The sequence below is a fragment of the Urocitellus parryii genome, chromosome 3, assembly GCF_045843805.1.
Source record: "Urocitellus parryii isolate mUroPar1 chromosome 3, mUroPar1.hap1, whole genome shotgun sequence".
Classification (NCBI taxonomy): Eukaryota; Metazoa; Chordata; class Mammalia; order Rodentia; family Sciuridae; genus Urocitellus; species Urocitellus parryii.
This window is the reverse complement of record NC_135533.1, coordinates 92,442,941-92,461,764: the sequence shown is the minus strand read 5'-3', so window position 1 is coordinate 92,461,764 and position 18,824 is coordinate 92,442,941. Positions and strand designations below refer to the sequence as shown.

General features: G+C 35.7%; 1 protein-coding gene across 1 annotated transcript in view; it reads left to right on the top strand.

Annotated features, from left to right (window-relative positions):
* The window catches only part of Herpud2 (HERPUD family member 2), a 43,883-nt gene extending 29,115 nt beyond the window's left edge, over positions 1 to 14,768 (top strand). The window contains exons 6-9 of the mRNA XM_026387633.2: positions 10,247 to 10,369; positions 11,042 to 11,365; positions 12,060 to 12,174; positions 12,844 to 14,768. Of these exons, the coding sequence (XP_026243418.2) occupies positions 10,247 to 10,369; positions 11,042 to 11,365; positions 12,060 to 12,174; positions 12,844 to 13,005 (724 nt within the window). The 3' untranslated portion in view covers positions 13,006 to 14,768. The remainder of the gene's footprint in view (positions 1 to 10,246; positions 10,370 to 11,041; positions 11,366 to 12,059; positions 12,175 to 12,843) is intronic.
* Positions 14,769 to 18,824: the final 4,056 nt, after the last annotated feature.

The window sequence follows — 18,824 nt, the reverse complement described above, 5'->3', positions numbered from 1 at the left end:
GAAGACTCAGAGACAAACCCACATATATACAATTATCTCTTACTGGACAAAGTGCCATAAACATACATTGGAGAAAACATAATCTCTTTAACAAATGGTACTGGAAATCCATATGTAGTAGATTGAAATTTAACCCCTATCTCTCACCCTGTACAAAATTAAAAGTGGCTCAGGGACCTAGGCATTAGACCAGAGACCCTTCACCTACTAGAAGAAAATGTAGACCCAATTATCCATCCAGTCAGCCTAGGAACCAAATTCCTCACAAGACTCCTGACGTGCAAGAAGTCAAATCAAGAATTGATAAATGGGATGGTTATCAAACTAAAAAGCTTCATAGCAAAGGAAACAAGAACATGAAGGGAGAGCCTACAGAAAGGGAGAAAATCTTTGCTACCTGCACCTTATATGGATTATTAATCTCCAGGATATATGGATCATTAATCTCCAGGATATACAGAGAACTCAAAAAACATACCATCAAAAAAACCCAAATAACCCAATCAATAAATGGGCAAAGGAACTGAACAGGTACTTCACAGAGGAAGAAATTGAATGATCATAAAAGTATTATTAAATGGATTAGAAAAATCTGAAATAGTATTTATTTTGCCAGAAGTGAGGGGGAAAATAGTAAAAAAACTGTTCACTTAGGGAATCTATTTGAGCTTCACTTAGGGAGTCTATTGCTAGATAATACGGATATTTAGTCAGCAGGGCAGTATAGTTTAGTGTTTACACAGATGCTGAAGCCAGCCTGCTTGGGTTTAAATCCAGAATTTATTCATTCACTACTTAAGCATAGAGACTTGCTTATTTAGTTTGTTCATTACTTGGAGGGCAATAGTACTTATTGGATTTCTATATGGATTAAAAGAATTAGTGGATGTCAAGTGGTTAAAACAGTAATAATAGGTGCATAGTGATGTGTTAGCAATTACTTTTAAATTCATTCATCCTTATGAGTGAATATTGGACATCCATTCAGCAGACAATTTATAGGCATTTTGTGTGCCTGGTACACTAAAGCATTCAAATGAATGAATGCCAGTGCATAGTGCTAGAAAATAAGACTTTATATTTGGAGAGAATACTTTATGATTTACAAAACAATTGATAAGAAAGTTCAATAAATACATTATTTAGTTCAACAATGAATATGTTTTGACTATATAGTTGTTATATTTTACAAATGAAGGCTTTATATCTTTAAATTTTATTTAACACAGTCTTAAATATACTAAAGCAGTAATATGGTGACCTGAAATAATTCACCATCAAAATAAAAGCTCTGCTCCTCATTTTTAAATTCCAGTAAAATTTACATTTAATTAGTTAAGCTTGTGTTTTCTATCATGTAGGTTAGTATTCTCAATCTTTAGTGATTTTATTAAAATTTCTGATTCCTATTTCCTACTCCCTGAGGTTTTCAATCACTAGTTTTGGGGTGGTTTTTAGAAATCTGCCAACCTAACAAGACCTGGGAACTTCACTTTGAGAAGTCCTTATGTAGAAGATTAGTTGTCTAACCAGCTCATGAGGAAACATGAGAAGGGCATAGCAGAACTGCACATCACCACACTGTCTATCCATTTACAAAGTCACATTTATAAATCTTACTGTTTTTTGGCTCATTATGTTGTGCTGTCACATTTATTTATCTTAACTCTAAAAATTGATGACTGGTTTATAGAATAACCAGTTTTTTATATATTCAGTTTTTCTCTCTGAAATAGTAATAGCCCTTGTTTTATAATAAAATTGAAATCCTACTCATTATACTGTTATGGTTTAAATATGAGGTGTCCCCCAAAATTTATGTGTGTGACAATGTAGGAATGTTTGGAGGTAAGATATAATGTAATTGGTGAATTAATCAATTTTAATGGGTTAATAATTTGAATGGATGAATGGTGATAACTGGCAGGTAGGGTGTGGTTGTGGAAGTAGGTCACTGGGCTTGCTTTGGGGGGATTATGTTACCTCCTTGTTGGCTGTCATGAACTGAGCATTTTTCCTCTTCCATGCCCTTCTGCCATATTCTGCCTTGTCTCAGTCTTAGAACTAAGGAATCAGCTAACCATGGATTGAACCTCTGAAGCCATGAGCTAGAATAACCTTTCCTCTTCTAAGTTGTTCTGTCAGGTATTTTGGTCACAGTGATAAAAAGCTGACTAACATATACCTTCCTATGTTGTCTGTTTTTTAAAGTAAAGATTGCTTGAAGCCATCACTTAAAAATAGTTGCTGCTTACATTTTTATAAATATGTTTTAAACACTTTTCTCTGTCTACTTTTTCAATGGAAATATCATACTTTTTATTTTATTTTATAAATGCTTTTAAAATAACATAGCTTGGATATATTTTCAGATAAATATAAATCTTCAGCATTTAAAGTCTGTTTTTTTAATTATCTAGATATACTAATTGTTTACTCTTCTATCAGTGGAAAGTATATTTATTGGTTTTGCTGTTTGATAACTTGAAAATCTCAGTCGCATACAATAAAACTCTTGTTTTTCTTGCTCCCAGGTTTGTAAGTCACCCAGGATAGCTCTGCTTCAGGCTGTAGGTTGAGTTCAGTTCTGTTTCATGTTGTTCCTTCTCTGTGGATCAGTAATTCCCTAGGACATGTTCTTCTCATGGTAAATGACAAACACAAGAAGGCAAGCTAACCCCTGAGCATATTTAAAACCTTATATGTGTTACATTTATTAATATTGATTGTCCAAAGCAAGTCACAGGGATACTCATTAGCATGGGGGAGATATTACAAAGTTACAGGTAGTGCTGTGCTAGAAAAGCTTAACAGCTGGCGTTTCTGCAGGAAAAAAAAATAAGTCCTGGATTTCCTGATTTCTGTGGTGTAAATACTCTCACTGTGGCCAATTTTAAGACACCAAGGTTTGACTCACAAAATTCCTGAACTTTAGCCATCAGCTCTTGTGAGCCAGTATGCATCAGCACTTGCCACCTTTGCCACTGTGTGGCAGAGGTTACATATGATTCTGTTTTCAAAGAGTGAATAATTTGAGACAATTGTAACAAATATTTGGGTTAACTTTTTCCTACTAAACTTCACTGAAACCAACATTCTTAAGTATGGTCATAATTTTAGGATACATTGTGAGAAGCGAAATTCCTGAGTCAAAGTGTTCTTAAGACTTTTTGAGGCTCTTAAAGATTATTGTAAAATTCCAGTAAAGAAAAGTTGTATGCTATGTTATTCTGCCAATAACAGTTGTTAAAGAGCATGTGTCCCCATGTCTGTGCATATACTTGCCATTGTGATAAATTGGAATGTCCTTGTTTTAATTTGATACAGGATAAAGTGACATTCTGTTTTGTTTTATGAATTGCATACTTATTGGTTCATTGATATGTTGAGAAATTTGTGACAGTTCTATATCTAAAAGGATAATAATAATACTGAGTATCAGCACAGGCTAGGCATTGTATTAATAAACATTTATACATGCCTTTCTTCATTAAACTTTATACCAACCCTGTTGGTCTATGTACAATATTCTCCCATTTTATGGATGGGGAGAATAAAACTTAAAGGCTAATATAATAATATAGCTTATTGAAATTCACAAACATGGTCAGTGTCAGGACTAGAATTCAAATCCGTATCTGAATTAGAAGTCTTTGTTCTTAACAATCTTACTGAAGTGGCTGTTTTGCCTATCATTTGATTAAGTATTTTTCTAAAAAATACTGTCTGTCATTAGTATTTTGACTTTATAAATACAAATGAAAAGATAGTAAAGAATATTGAAATAGATGATGGACATTGTAACTCATTATTAAGTTCTATTGTTTAGGGAATGAGGACAAATAAGAAAGTCTGTCTGTACATGTACACTAGAGATGCAACTTATTTTTTTCCAAATATTTTCCATCTATGGTCGGTTGAATTTTTAGATGGAGAATCCATGGATACAGAGGACTGACTGTATCAGCAGTTTCCTTGTTGTGAATTTTCTTGGGCCATGAGAGACCAAATTATTCTCTTACTTTGTTTCCTTGCATAAAGAATAAAACATTTTCTATGGAGACAGACATATTACACATCCCCAAGTGTTACATTTCCCCTATGTTTCTGCTATTTTATTTGACTCTTTGCCCAAAAGAGCAACTATTTTCAGTTGCAAAAGCAATATGTGTATATTAAAGAGTAAAAACAGTAAATGAAGGGGAGAAATTACACTATCCACTCATCTAGAGACACCTACAGAGTAAACATCTCTAATCTGAAAGTTTAAAATCCAGAGTGCTCCAAAATCTAAAACTTCTTAAGCACCACCATGGTTCCATGAGCGAAAAATTCATGTGACCAATTGCAGTGAAAATGCAGTCACACTAAATGTATAAAGTTACCTTTAGGCTCTGGGTATTAGGTGTATATGAAAAGTAAATGAATTTCATGTTTAGACTTGTCTCCCATTCCATGGTATCTGATTATGTATATGAAAATAATCCCAAATACAAAAACAGCTGAAATATGAAACACTTCTGTTCTCAGGATTTTAGATAAGCAGTACTCAGTTTGTATTTAACAGTTAGCATTCCCTTTTAGTGTCTTTTTCTTTTCAAATGATTTTCTTTAATATAGCTGTAATTCTTTACTGTGTTGTTTATCTTACATGTTTTCATTCAGTGTTGAAAAATAAACTAAGTGCAATTTACAATTTACAAGTTTAAGTAATTGCTTACTATCAGTACTGTTTTTTTAGTGTTTTCTTGCTGTTCACATATAAAGTTGTTCAGTACACATTTATTGTGCTAAATTCTACAGATATAATAATGAATAAAGCCCTTTCTGTGTTCTTGGGAACACATACTTTGGTTAGAAAGGAGAATAAACAAGCAATTTCTTCCTTTTTGCTGTTCTTAACAGCTTATACGTGTGCATGGTACCATAAAAAACAAACAAAAAAGTATACAAGAGTTTCGTTACTATGTGTCCTAGTTACCCAATTGCCCTCCTCAGAGGCAACCAATCTTAGCTATTTCCTCTGTATTATTCCAGGGATATAATGTGCTTACGTGGCATACATACACATGCGTGTATTTTAACATAAATTATAGCATTCTTTTATACATACTACATTCTTTTATACATACTAGACTACATCTTGCCTTTTCACTAAATATGTCAATAATTGTTTTATATTAATGCAAAAAAGCTGCCCCATCTTTTATAGTTGCAGAGTATTCCATAATGTAGATTATTATAATTGAATGGACTGATTCCTGTTGATGTATATTAAGGTTAAACAGTGTTTTTACCCATTGCATTATTTTTAACTTTTAAAGACTTAAACTTCTTAAAATATATTTTTAAATTTTTTTATTATTATTAGTTGTTCAAAACATCACAAAGCTCTTGACATATCATATTTCATACATTTGATTCAAGTGGATTATGAACTCCCATATTTACCCCCTGTTACACATCCAGGTTTTTACATACTGCCATACTAGTGTATGTTATATTCTGCTGCCCTTCCTATCCTCTACTATCCCCTCTCCCCTCCCGTCCCCTGCCATCTTCTCTCTCTATCCCATCTACTGTAATTCATTTCTCTTCCTTGTTTTTTTCCCTTTCCCCTTACTTCCTCTTATATGTAATTTTGTATAACAATGAGGGTCTCCTTCCATTTCCATGCAATTTCCCTTCTCTCTCCCTTTCCCTCCCACCTCTCGTCCCTGTTTAATGGTAATCTTCTTCTCATGCTCTTCCTCCCTGCTCTGTTCTTAGTTGCCCTCCTTATATCAAAGAAGACATTTGGCATTTGTTTTTTAGGGACTGGCTAGCTTCACTTAGCATAATCTGCTCTAATGCCATCCATTTCCCTTCAAATGCCATGACTTTGTCATTTTTTAGTGCTGAGTAATACTCCATTGTGTATAAATGCCACATTTTTTTTTATCCATTCATCTATTGAAGGGCATCTAGGTTGGTTCCACAGTCTAGCTATTGTGAATTGTGCTGCTATGAACGTCGATGTAGCTGTATCCCTATAATACGCTCTTTTAAGGTCTTTGGGGAATAGTCCCAGAAGGGGAATAGCTGGGTCAAACGGTGGTTCCATTCCCAGCTTTCTGAGGAATCTCCATACTGCTTTCCAAATTGGCCACACCAATTTGCAGTCCCACCAGCAATGTATAAGTGTACCCTTTTCCCTACATCCTCGCCAGCACTTGTTGTTGTTTGACTTCATAATAGCTGCCATTCTTACTGGAGTGAGATGGTATCTTAGGGTGGTTTTAATTTGCATTTCTCTGACTGCTAGAGATGGTGAGCATTTTTTCATGTACTTGTTGTTTGATTGTATGTCCTCCTCTGAGAAGTGTCTGTTCAGGTCCTTGGCCCATTTGTTGATTGGGTTATTTGTTTCTTTATTGTTTAATTTTTTGAGTTCTTTGTATACTCTGGATATTAGGGCTCTATCTGAAGTGTGAGGAGTAAAAATTTGTTCCCAGGATGTAGTTTAAAATATTTTTAAAAACCCAGAAAATATTATAATGACCACTAGTGTACCTAATACCAGCCTTAGCAAGTATTAACAAACTACCATGTTCCATCTATTTTCCTCTGGCTTTTCTTTGTTTTTTTTTTTTTTTTTATTCTTTAAAGCAAAACCTGGATATATCATTTTCATCTGCAATACTTTACTGTTCTTTATAACAGATTTGGTAGATGTAAACTTCAAAAACTTAATCACAACACCATTGGAAAACTTTATTATTAGGGCTGAGAATAGTTTTATGAGTGGGTCCTGAGAGTTAGTATGTACAAAGACTAAAAAGGCAGAGGTGTGAATTTTTTCCATATTTCATATTTCTGTGAGCTAATTTTCAAAAACGAGATTACTAGGACAAATAGGTATAAAAGAACATTTTTTATAGGTCCTTAATTTTGTATACTTGTTTTTAAAAGGCTTCTTCCAGTTTATACTGTCACTAGCACTGAAAGAATTGGATTTTACTTTAATCTTTTTAACTTTCAAATAATCAAAAAACCTCTCTTTGTTTTAATTTGCATTTGTTGTTCTAATGATTGCCAAGTGTTTTTTAAAGTTCTCTGTAAATTTTGATGTCCAATATGTTGCTTTTTGTGTGTCTATGCTGTTTGTTCCTATTGCTTTTTAAATTAGGAAAGCTCTTCATCCAAAATTTTGGTAAATAATTTTCATTTTCTTTTAGATTAAATCTTTATTACTTTATTATAGTCTACTTGAAATTTATCTGAACAAATGGAAAAAAGTGAAGCATTTACATTTCCCTTTCCCTACCACCAACTTTGGTAATCACTTTTTCTAGCACCAGATAATTTCCTTCTTGTTTAATGATGCATCCTCCAAAATATATTAAATTCTTATATGTTTCATTGATTTCTTTTTTATATACTTTAATATTAACTTGTAATTTAATATCCAGTCATTTAATTCTTGTTTTTATGGAGAGTGCTAAATGTGTATCATGTTATCTGAAGGGTAATAAGCACAATTGAAAATTATAGTATGCCAGCTTGAGCCTGGAATGTATTTTAGCAATTCTATATAGTTCAGTAGTTTTGGTTTTTTTTTGTACTAGGCATTGAACCTAGAGGCTCTTTGCCACTGAACCACATCTTTAGCCCTTTTTATTTTTTATTTTGAGTCAGAGTCTTACTGAGTTGTTTAGGGCCTTGTTTAACAGTTGATGAGACTGGCTTCGAACTCAGGGGATCCTGTTACCTCAGCCTCCTGAGTTTCTGGGATCATAGGCCTGCCCCACCATGCCCAGCTAGTAGTTTTTAACTTATTGGAATAAAAGGAAGAAAGCATGTCAGAATCATCTAGGGGAGTTCATTTAGTTTGGCAACATGTGTTCAATAATTGCCTTGTGTTTTGGACTATAATAGGGTGAGGTGGGAAGCTATAGAAAAATTTTTGAGTGATTATTTGTGGCTTTTCTTCTGTCTACTTTAAAAAACAATGGCCAAGTTCAGTCTCCCCATTTTTCAAGTTCAAGTAACAGATTTGTTTGAGGTTGTGTTTCTTATTTATAGTAGAGATTGGTGGAGCTATGCTTTCAGAGGAAGGGGGTGGTTTTGGTTTTTCCTCATTGGAAACCATCTTACTGGTAGTACTTGCTTTAGATAGTTTTCAGAGATATATCAGCTTCCTGTGTTATAAATGCTGAGATCTTTGTAGAAATTTTTTTATAATATTTCTCTTCCCTGGTTTTCTTTCTAGGTTTGTTCAACAGTTCACATCTTTTTAAGGGAAAAGCTGTGTTAAGGTTTTATTTTCCCTTCTTATACAGGACTTGTCAATTGCCTGGAGCCACTTTAAGAAAGCTGCTCTGCTTTTCCATCTTAATTGAGTATTCAGGAAAGCTTAGGAAGTAGGGGGAAAACTGTTATCAGGATACTCATATTGGCTCCCATTACTTCTTCAAGGATAAGGAAAGTTTCAGTAATACATAGGGAACATTGAAGAATATGGAAATGAGTATTTGTGTCTCATTTAGCACCAGGTTTCCTAAAGTACAGCCTCTTGGTAAGTTTTAGCCCTCACCCCCAGCTGTTCTAAATTAGATCTCTATTATCAACTATTACCAATTGTATGTGTAAATGGTTTTTAGAATATATAATTATCATTAATTACTCATCACACTCTGAGTAAACAAACTATTATCAGCCCAAGGTAAAATTCAAGTAATATGGACTGGGGTTGTGGCTCAGTGATGGAACTCTTGCCTAGCACATGTGAGGCACTGGTTTCAATCTTTGGCACCACATAAAAATAAGTAAATAAGATAAAGGTATTGTGTCAATGTACAACTAAAAAATTTTTTAAAAAAATTCAATTAATATGAAGGACAGTTAGCAAATTCATAAATTCTGCCCTTACTTATATGTGTATCCCCATAGTTGTCTGGATATATATGAATTTCTACAGATCTCACATTACACACTTTGGAGACATGTTCTGAGATAGGGATTGTGGGGAATTAAAAACAAAACTAGGTTGACATTTATGGAATGTAGGTAACAACCCTCTGTGGAAGATTCTGTTATTAGCTTCATTTTAGAAATGGAGAAACTGAGCTGGGGCTGTAGCTTAGTGGCAGAGCACTTGCCTTGCATGTGTGAGACACTGGGTTCAATCCTCAGCACCACATAAAAATAAATAAATAATAGTTGTCCATCTACAACTACAAAAAAAAAAAAGAAATGGAGAAACTGAGGCATAATGAAATAATGAAGTTAAATGAGTTTCTCCACAAGCTTACTGAATTAATAGAATTTTAAGCTTTAAAAATATATGCATAGCCAAGTGTGGTACATCCCTATAATCCCAGTGACTTAGGAGGGTTAGGCAGGTGGATTGCAAGTTTGAGGTTAGCCTCAGCAACTTTTTGAGGCCCTAAGCAACTTAAGACCCTGTCTTAAAAAGTAAAACGGGGTAGGTGGGGATGTGGTTCAGTGTTTGAGCACCCACCACAGGAACCTCTCCCCAATTACGTATAGATTTAAAGATACGTATGTATACACACACTTTCTATATGCACACAACATTTAGGCCACTCTTGGCTCTTTAAATGTATTTCACAGATTTTTGTCATCTTCATTTTTATTTTGCAACTAATTAGCTCGTGTGTATGTGTGTATATATATATTTTGGTACTAGGATTAACTCATGGGCACTTAACCACTGAGTCACATCCCTAGCCCTTTTTATTATTTATAGATGGGCTCACCAAGTTTCTTAAAGCCTCACTAAGTTGCTGAGACTGGCTTTGAACTCCTGCCTCAGCCTCTTGAGCCGCTGGGATTACAGGCATGCACCATTGCATCCGGCTGACATTTTTAATAATATTTTAAGCTAATATAAAATTTCATTTGGCTCATTTTCTCATTTCTCAAGACATTTTGTCATGAAATTTATTTTAGGACTTTGGTTCCTAAGGAGAATGTACATAAAGTACTTTTTGGCTTTATGGGCTGAGATGAGAAGATAGGAAATGTTCAGGCTTGCTACACACATTGTGAATGACTTGCTTTATCTATATACTTGGTCCTAGGTTGCATGGTCTTATTTGAAGAATGTTGAAAATTTTTCTTTCTAGTATGATTTGAAACATTTTGATAATGATTGACTTGAATACAGAAATAAAAATAGAGAAGAAGTGCTTTTAACTCTTGAAGCATTGAAATACTGTATTTTTTCATTTCTTTATTGCAGAAATATAGACAACCAGTTTCCTGGGCAAGCTGTAGCACCTGCAATCCCAGTGTATCCTGCTTTCAGCCCACTGCAGATGCTGTGGTGGCAACAGATGTATGCTCATCAGTATTATATGCAATAGTAAGTTAATATGAATTCATTTTTTTTTCAGTTATTCACTGTTACTTGCTTTATTTTGTATTTTATCCTAAGTAAGTTGATTTGGGATTTTATCTGCTTATGTATTTAATCAGTTATTCAAAATTATGAGAAATAATTCACAAACATCTCAGCAGATACTTTATTTTAAATTTACTTGTCTAAAGGAAAAAGGGTTCACCTCTAGTTCACATGAGGTAAACCTGGCCTTGGCTCCTCCCCTTATTACATTTATTAGTATTCAGATGCTTTTGCTAGTAAAACATTTTATAAATTCAAGAGGAGAAGACATAGGAGAGTTTCAATGGATGGCAGCAGGTCTACATGAAGAGATAGCTTATAATTAGTTTATAAGGTAATTTAATGAAAAAGAAGAGTGGTGAATGTGGCTATTTTTATTTCTTCCACCTCTCCCTTGTCATCTTTGACTACTAGACTGAGAGCGCATCCTTTTCTTAGCTGCACATGGATCAATCTTGGCTCCACTTTTCCACTGGAATTTGTACTTACGTAAAAAATGTGGTACAGGAGTTGTGATACTCCATATTAGGTTTATAAAGAATATCTTAATTCCATAGGAAGTCTTTAAAAAATATAGTATGGTAAAGCTTTTTGTTCATTAATTTTTTTTTTTTTTTTTGGTGAATATTTCAGTCAAGCTGCAGTTTCAGCTCAGGCCACATCAACTGCTAACCCAGCCCAGCCTGCTGTATCACAGCCTCTAAATTTGCCACATGTTCCTGGAGAAGAACCCCCACCACCCCCAAACCTTGTGGCCCAAGAAAATCGACCCATGAATGAGAATGTTCAAATGAATGCACAGGGAGGTCCAGTGCTAAATGAAGAAGACTTCAATCGTGACTGGCTAGACTGGATGTACACATTCTCACGTGCTGCCATTCTCCTTAGCATTGTTTACTTCTATTCTTCTTTTAGTCGGTTTATCATGGTAATGGGAGCCATGCTACTGGTTTATTTGTGAGTGATGTTCATGAACTTGTGGGTTCTTTTAATTAATTTCTAAAATTGTTCAGCACAGAACCTGACATAGGATATTTGTTGTAAATGTTGAGTGCAGGGTTATGGATATTATGCTTTGAATACCTGACATATTTTTACACCAAAAGCAGGGACAGGCTATGTTGAGAAGAATGTTTATCAGAATTTTAGAATCAGTTTTTGTTTATTGTATTTTATAAAAATTATGAATTCAGTGAGATATGGCCTTTTAATTAGAATTTGAAGAAATGTATGATGTACTCCTGCCTAAACATGTTTGTTTTAATTATATTACCAATAGGATGTCCTATAAATACAGGTCATGTATTTTCATAAGTAGACTGATTTTTCCCTTGTCCCTCCTCTACAACAAACCAACAAATATCTAGTTATATTTCATTTTGAAAAATGCCAAAAAAGGTTTGTGACTCCCGATTTCTCTTAATATCTCACATAGAGTCATTTAAGCCCATGGTAGACTTAGATTTGAATTGATTTTTGTTTTGCTGTCATTGCTTTGAGAAGGGTAGTTCCTGACCTGAAGTGGGAGATTTGTTTTTTTTCATTTGTAATAGTTTCATCATTTTTTCTTTTGTAGGACATTAATGTTTTATAATGTTGCAAATGAAAACAATTTCAACCTATTTTCTCTTTCCTGTATTATACTGAACAGACACCAAGCTGGATGGTTTCCTTTTAGGCAAGAAGGAGGTCAGCAACAGGCTCCCAACAACATTGATGTTAACAATGATGGGCAAAATGCAAACAACTTAGAACTTGAAGAAATGGTATGTTATTGAAGTTTTGTTAAAACTTTAAATACAGATGTTTCCTTAGCATTGTGTGGGACCAACATATTCTATAAATATTTTTGGAATGGCACGTGAAGAAAAGCAAACATAAGTTTTGGTGGTTTTATTGGTGAGAATTTAAAATATAATACTAGATTAGTCATGTATTAAAATTAAGTGGGAAGACTAACATTCTTCCTGAAAATAGCCTAAAAAGGAAATTATGCACATGATGAGACTTGATTGCATTACATTGGTGGGTTTCCCTTTAAACTTGACCACCAAATTCAAGTATATGTAAGTTCAAATTTATTAGTTTTGACCTTCCCCAAAATTTCTAATGGCAGCTTGGGAGGCTGAGGCAGGAGGACTGCAAGTTCAAAGCCAGCCTCAGCAAAAGCAAGGTGCTAAGCAACTCAGTGAGAACTTGTCTCTAAATAAAATTCAAAATAGGGCTAGGGATGTGGGTCTGTGGCTGATTGCCCCTGAATATGCCCCAGTTATCCCAACTCCCCAAAAAAGATTTCTAGTGACCATGTATTAACCATTTCTGATTAAATGCACATATTCTTCCTTTCCAAAAAGAACTTAACTCTCTTTTTCTTTTGTAAGTTGATACCAGTGGTTCAGATCACTCAGGAGTATGTTTCTTGTTTTGTTTAAAAGGAGCGCCTTATGGATGATGGGTTTGATGATGAGAGTGGAGAAGATGGAGGTGAAGATGTCGGTGCAATTCAAAGGCCTGGATTAATAGCTTCAGCTTGGTCTTTTATCACCACCTTCTTTACGTCACTAATACCAGAGGGGCCTCCCCAGGTTGCCAATTAGACCTGAAAAACTGTGCCTGCAGCAAAGGAGGGTCTGACTTTAGGAAAGTGGTTTAAATAACAGTGCAATTTCAAAAAAAAAATTTATAACTTTCTTTTGATCATCATGTACAGAGGTGTTCTTTTCTTTAAGCTCCTCATGCATATGAATATTTTAAGCACAAATGGACTACTAAATGTGTGATTTTTTTTTTTTAAAGATCCTAACAGAACATAGCATAACAATATTGGTCTTCCAGTTTTTTTTTTTTTTCATTTCAATTATGTGTAGTGTATCAAGACAGACTTACTTGGGCATATTATTTCTTTAAAGAGCTGCTTCAACTATAAATGTCTATAGCTAGTAGCCCAGCCCTTCAATGTGTAATTTGAATAAATATATCTATTTTCTGTGAATTATCCTGAAAGTTTTAAACAGAATGACCTCATAGTTTTTAATAAAGAATATTATTTACCTAAAATGTGCTAGTAGCATCTTGCCCAGCCATAAGCAATAAACTTGTCAATAATATTAATTTTGACATTTGAATAAATGATGGAAACTTTATATTTTAAGGGCATGTATCCCATCTGTTGGAATTAGTACTTTAAAAAGAAAAAAAAGGCAGCTCTTCAGTGGAATTAACAGTGATATAAAATGTTTGATACAGGCAGTACTTTTATAAAAAAATGCCAGAAATTGCTCCCTGTAATTTTTTAAATAAAAAGTCAATTATGAATTATGGTAAATGGTCTTATGGGATATTTGTTCAAACTTTCAGTAACTAACCTATTTACCTGCACAAATCTATGTAAACTTCAGCTGTTGTTTAGAAGGGTTGCTGAAGTCTTTAAGGTCATGTTTACTTTTTTTCCTGTCTGATGGATATTTCCTAATTCTTAGGTAATCTGGAGCCTTTGCAATTTATTTAAAAATCTCTGTAAAAGCCAATGTAATATTTCATAAGAAAGGAGCAAAGTTTTATAAGATAGCCAATTAAAATCAAACAAATGTGGATGGGAGAACTTATGTCATGTGAAATGCATTGTAAAATTATGAAGGTACTACTGGCATAGGAATGTACAGTTAGGTAACAGAACAGAGTGGGAGATTTAGAAAATATCTTTGAATTATTATCTAAGTTGTTTACTTATAATGTTAAAGGTGACATTGCAAGGGGTAACTGGTTTACCCCTTGAAAAGTAAAATTAGGCTTCTATCTGTATGTGTCAATGAAGACATCATGACTCAGAATCAAACCATGGAAATATGAGTAGAAAATATAGGAAAATAATATTGGGGTAAGAAAGTATCTTTATAGCAGAATTCCTAAAAGAAAAGATTGCTGTATATGTAATATTTTAGCATATATAATTTAAAGGCAAATAGGTGAAAAAAAAGATGGAAATATAATAAATGGAGTCTCCAGCTGGTAGAAAAAAAAATTGAGGTCCAGTTTAAAAAAAAAACCCAATTAAGAAGTGGGTGATAAACACTGGGGTGGTGGGGGTGGAGCAAAGTACTATAGTATCTAGAAGTTACTATCAACTTTGTAAGATGATACTTGGTATTGAAGCTATAGGGGAATGTGAAGTAGCAAAATTGTGTGCCAAATCATTCATTGTCATCCTGTTATTCTTAGAATAAAGATAAAACTAACATGATTTACAAAATCCTGAAAGATCTGGTAGCCCTTGCCTCCTTTCAGTCTGAGCTCCCTCTTAATTTCTGGTCTTCCAATTTCAGCACTCTCCCCTTCCAGGACTTTTGAAATTGCTGTACTTTTTGCTCAGAACATAGTCCCTTCCTTTGTTTCATTAATATTAATCATGAATGGACATCAGCACAATTGCCAGTTCCCTTATGGAAGCTTTTCCTTGGAAGTACAATTTCCTTCTTTGCATTTAATGATGATGTTGTTTACATTTGTTTCTTTATTTGACTTACCACAACATATGAGGGATTTGAGGTTGGGGAGTATTTGTGCTCATTTATTATATCCCTAGCCCTAGAAGAGTGCCTGGTATTTAACTCAACACCGAGTGAGTGCATACGTTTCAATCAGCAAAAGTTTGAAAAGGTATCCTGCATGTGAGATTTAGCTTTCAAGATATTCATGGCATTTTTTTTTTTTTTTGTAATTGGAAGAAATTAGAACTAGCAGTTATTCAACAGAGGAGTACGTTTGAATGCTGTTTGAGTCCATGACTAGGGATGGCTTTTCAGGGCTGATGGAATCCTTGCATCCAGAAAGAGGGTCTGAATTTTAATCTGGGAGTTAATTGTTAATGCTGGCAGAAATGCTCCATGGGTCAGATCCTAAGGCAGGGTCAGGGTGGGGAGAGAAGATGGAGTTCTGTCTCTTCTGTTGGGAGCTAGAGGGAGGAGAATTGGAACTGTGGAATTTGTGGGGGACTGGCATTGTGGGGGACACTACTCTGGAAGAAATGAGCAGGTCACTGCACTGCAGCCTCAGGCTGAGGTTTAAGGAGAAAGTTCCTAGTCATAGATCCCCCTTAAAGGGGTGTGGCCAGGGGTTCCCTACGTTTTTAATTCCCTTATATTAGCCTCACTCTCAGTAAGTCCTCATCAAAAACTACAGTCCAGGGGCTGAGGCTGTAGCTCAGTGGTAAAGTGATTGCCTCACATGTGTGTGGCATTTGGTTCAATCCTCAGTACCACATAAAAATAAAGATACTATGTGTTCATTTACAACTAAATAAATATTAAAAAAAAAACCAGAAAACTACAGTCCAGTGTTAGCTGTGTATTGGATGATTCAGGGAGGGGCTCTGTCCATACTGGGGCCAGATGGTGTCAAGATGGCTGTGGTAGCTTAGAGATCATTTCCAGATGGCAGGAGAGCAGCACAGAGAAGCCTAGGCTCTGGTCTTAGACCAAGTGATGGCTGGTGACAACCAGGATATGTTTCTGGAACATGTTAATATTTGCATATTTATAAGTCCTTATGTAAGAACTTCTCACAATTACTTACACATCACATTAAAAACTAGACTTTCTGCAGTGATTGGTGGGTAAAAGAAAAGTGATTCTGTGGGCTGGAGAGTTGGACCTTTGCATTGTAGTTTGGTGACATTTGATGCCACAACCTGTCAGGATTTTGACTGGTTTCTTTGGCTCTTTTCATCATCACTACTAAAATTTGGTTTTTCAAATTAGTGGGAGAAAAGGCCCTGTTTGTAGCCTCAGTTGTACAGTCACACTGGCAGTTTTGCCTCATGGTACTGCAGTGTGGTGACTCACACACACATCAGCATTTAGTTCTGAGTCAGAGCTTGGGGCCTGTTGTGTGGAATGGTGGTGCGGGATCTGCATAACTGGCCCAGGCTCTGGCATGTAGTTACCTCAACTACCAAGTTGTTTGGGAGGCCCAGTGTGGCCAGAGGGCTCCCTTTTGTGGGTGGTAATGCCAGCATCACAAGCTTGAATTGCAGCCTGGGAAAGTCATGGAAACCTGCTGCAGAATGTGTAGAAAGCATGTTTATTGGATCTTACATTAATGAATTATGAATTATTCAAACACTTTGGATGTTTGAATATTCAGACATTTAAGAAGAATTAAAACATTTAAAACCAAAGAAATCAGTGGTAATGCTGTTGATGTCAAGTTCTGTGGAGTGATGCAAGTCTGTTATTAAAAAATACTGTGGAGTACTTGACAAAAAGTTGTTTCTTATAGAGGGAGCCCACAGTAACTACTCAGCTTTCCTGTTTCAGAGCCCTCAGGTTTCTTTACTGGCTAAGATGCTTATTAGTAAATGGGAAGAAGCCCAAGCACCATGAGGCCTCAGCCATGGTGAGGATTGGACACAGAAGCTCTGACTCTTCTTTCCAGAGCAAATCCCTGTGGTTACATTTGGGGGGTACACCCTAGAGGCCCCAGTCTAGGGGATCAACTTCATGAGTTATATTGTCAAAGCTCACTTCCTGATCCTACTGCTAAATTCTCTCTTCCCCCAATGGACCTACTTTCCAAAATAAACCTTCCAGTGTCTGCATACATTGCCATATGGGGTGGCAAGCCATTGCACACAAGAATCTTAAAACCACAGGATGAACAAATGGGAAGGAAGATTATGACCTGTGTAGGGTCCTTACCTGTTACCACCTCTCAAGGAGGAAATGCAGGGGAGAGGCCGGTTTTGTGCCATCCTTTCCAGCTACATGATAATAAGATGATGAACTAGAATGCTCAAACTATTATTGATATTTGAACATTGGTTGTATTCCTGCTCTGTGCTAAGCATTATACCTGCAATTTAAAAAGTCCTTACAACAACACATGAGAACACCAAGATTTACATAGCTTGCCAAAGTCACACAGTACATAACAGATTTGAACTGGTGTCTGTTCTACTCCAGATTTTGCACTCTTTAAAAAGTAATTATACACAAGTAAGGCTTGTGGAGACCTGGCTTTAGGCAGACTGAAGAGCTTGTCTTACACCAACCCTTCTGCTGAGACAATTGGAAAAGCCAGAATATGCATATCTATTAAGGCACTGGAGGGTTGTTGAGAAAGTAAGAGCCTATATTCCAGAGTTGAAACCTACAATTGGTGTCATTTTTTCCCCCTCAAAGCTCTTGCTAATTCAAGGACAGTGGCTGAGAAGCTGAATAATTCTTGTAAAGACTTCTTGGTAACAAAACCCAGGATCTGAGTTACTCTGAGGTTCTTGAATTGTCTGGAAGATGGTGAAGACACTAAAATAGCAATCAATAAAGCAAGGGGCACATTTCACTTTCTGTGGTATTTCCTAAAACAACGTAAGAGTAACAAGATAATAGCTGGGGAATTTGAAATAGCAAAGTAATCCAAAAGAAGGCAAGTAAGGAGTAAAAGCGTCATAGAACCAAGGGGAGCAAGAGAAAACATTAAGAAGGTTGATTTAAACCCAGATGCATCAGTATGTATATCAAGCACATGTGGATTAAATATTCCATTTTAAAGACAATATTGTCAGCCTGGATAAAGAGCAAATCTGAACAATCTGAGACTTAAAAACAACACAGCTTAAATATCAGGATACAAAAGAATTGAAGGGACAAAGATGAGAAGAGACCTATCATGTAAGTGAAGCAAAAAGAAGCAGGTAGGTAGTGCCTGCCTGAAATCCCAGTGGCTCAGTAGGATGAGGCAGGAGGATCACAATGTTCAAAGCCAGCCTCAGCAATTTAGTGAGACCCTAAGAAACTCAGACCCTATCTCAAAATACAAAATAAAAAGGGCTGGGGATATGGCTCAGTGGTTGAGTGCCCCTTGATTCAATCCCCACTACACCCCCCCCCACCCCCCAAAAAAGTAGGTGTGTTCTAGATAGTAGGGGATTAGGGGATCAAATAAGAGACACTTTCTAGGTCCAGGGGAGTATTTTATAATGATAAATGGTTCATTTTAGCAGAGTATCCAGCCTGCAGAGGTAATTGAGCTGCCTGTGAGGTTCACAAAGGTGCCCATAGCCCTGCCTCACCTTGGAGCTGGTCAGAGAGGAACTAGATTAAAAAGTATACAGGGAGACAGGAGGAAGCAAGAGAGATTAGAGAAAAACACAAGGGTGGAGCATACTATTAAAAGGCCAAGAAATGCAACTTTTTTTTTTTTTTTGGTAAATATGATGTGAGTCCTATGCATGCCCCCTGCCCTACTTTTCGGGGTCAGAATCACTAATAAATGTTAATGTTAGCTCACAATTATCAAATGCTTCCTGATATAAGGGCTTTGCATGTGTTCATTTAGTATATCCTCACAGCAGCCCTGGAGGTTTCCATTTCACAGATGGGAAAACCCGCACTGTTAAGAGTGTGCAAAGCAAGTCAGT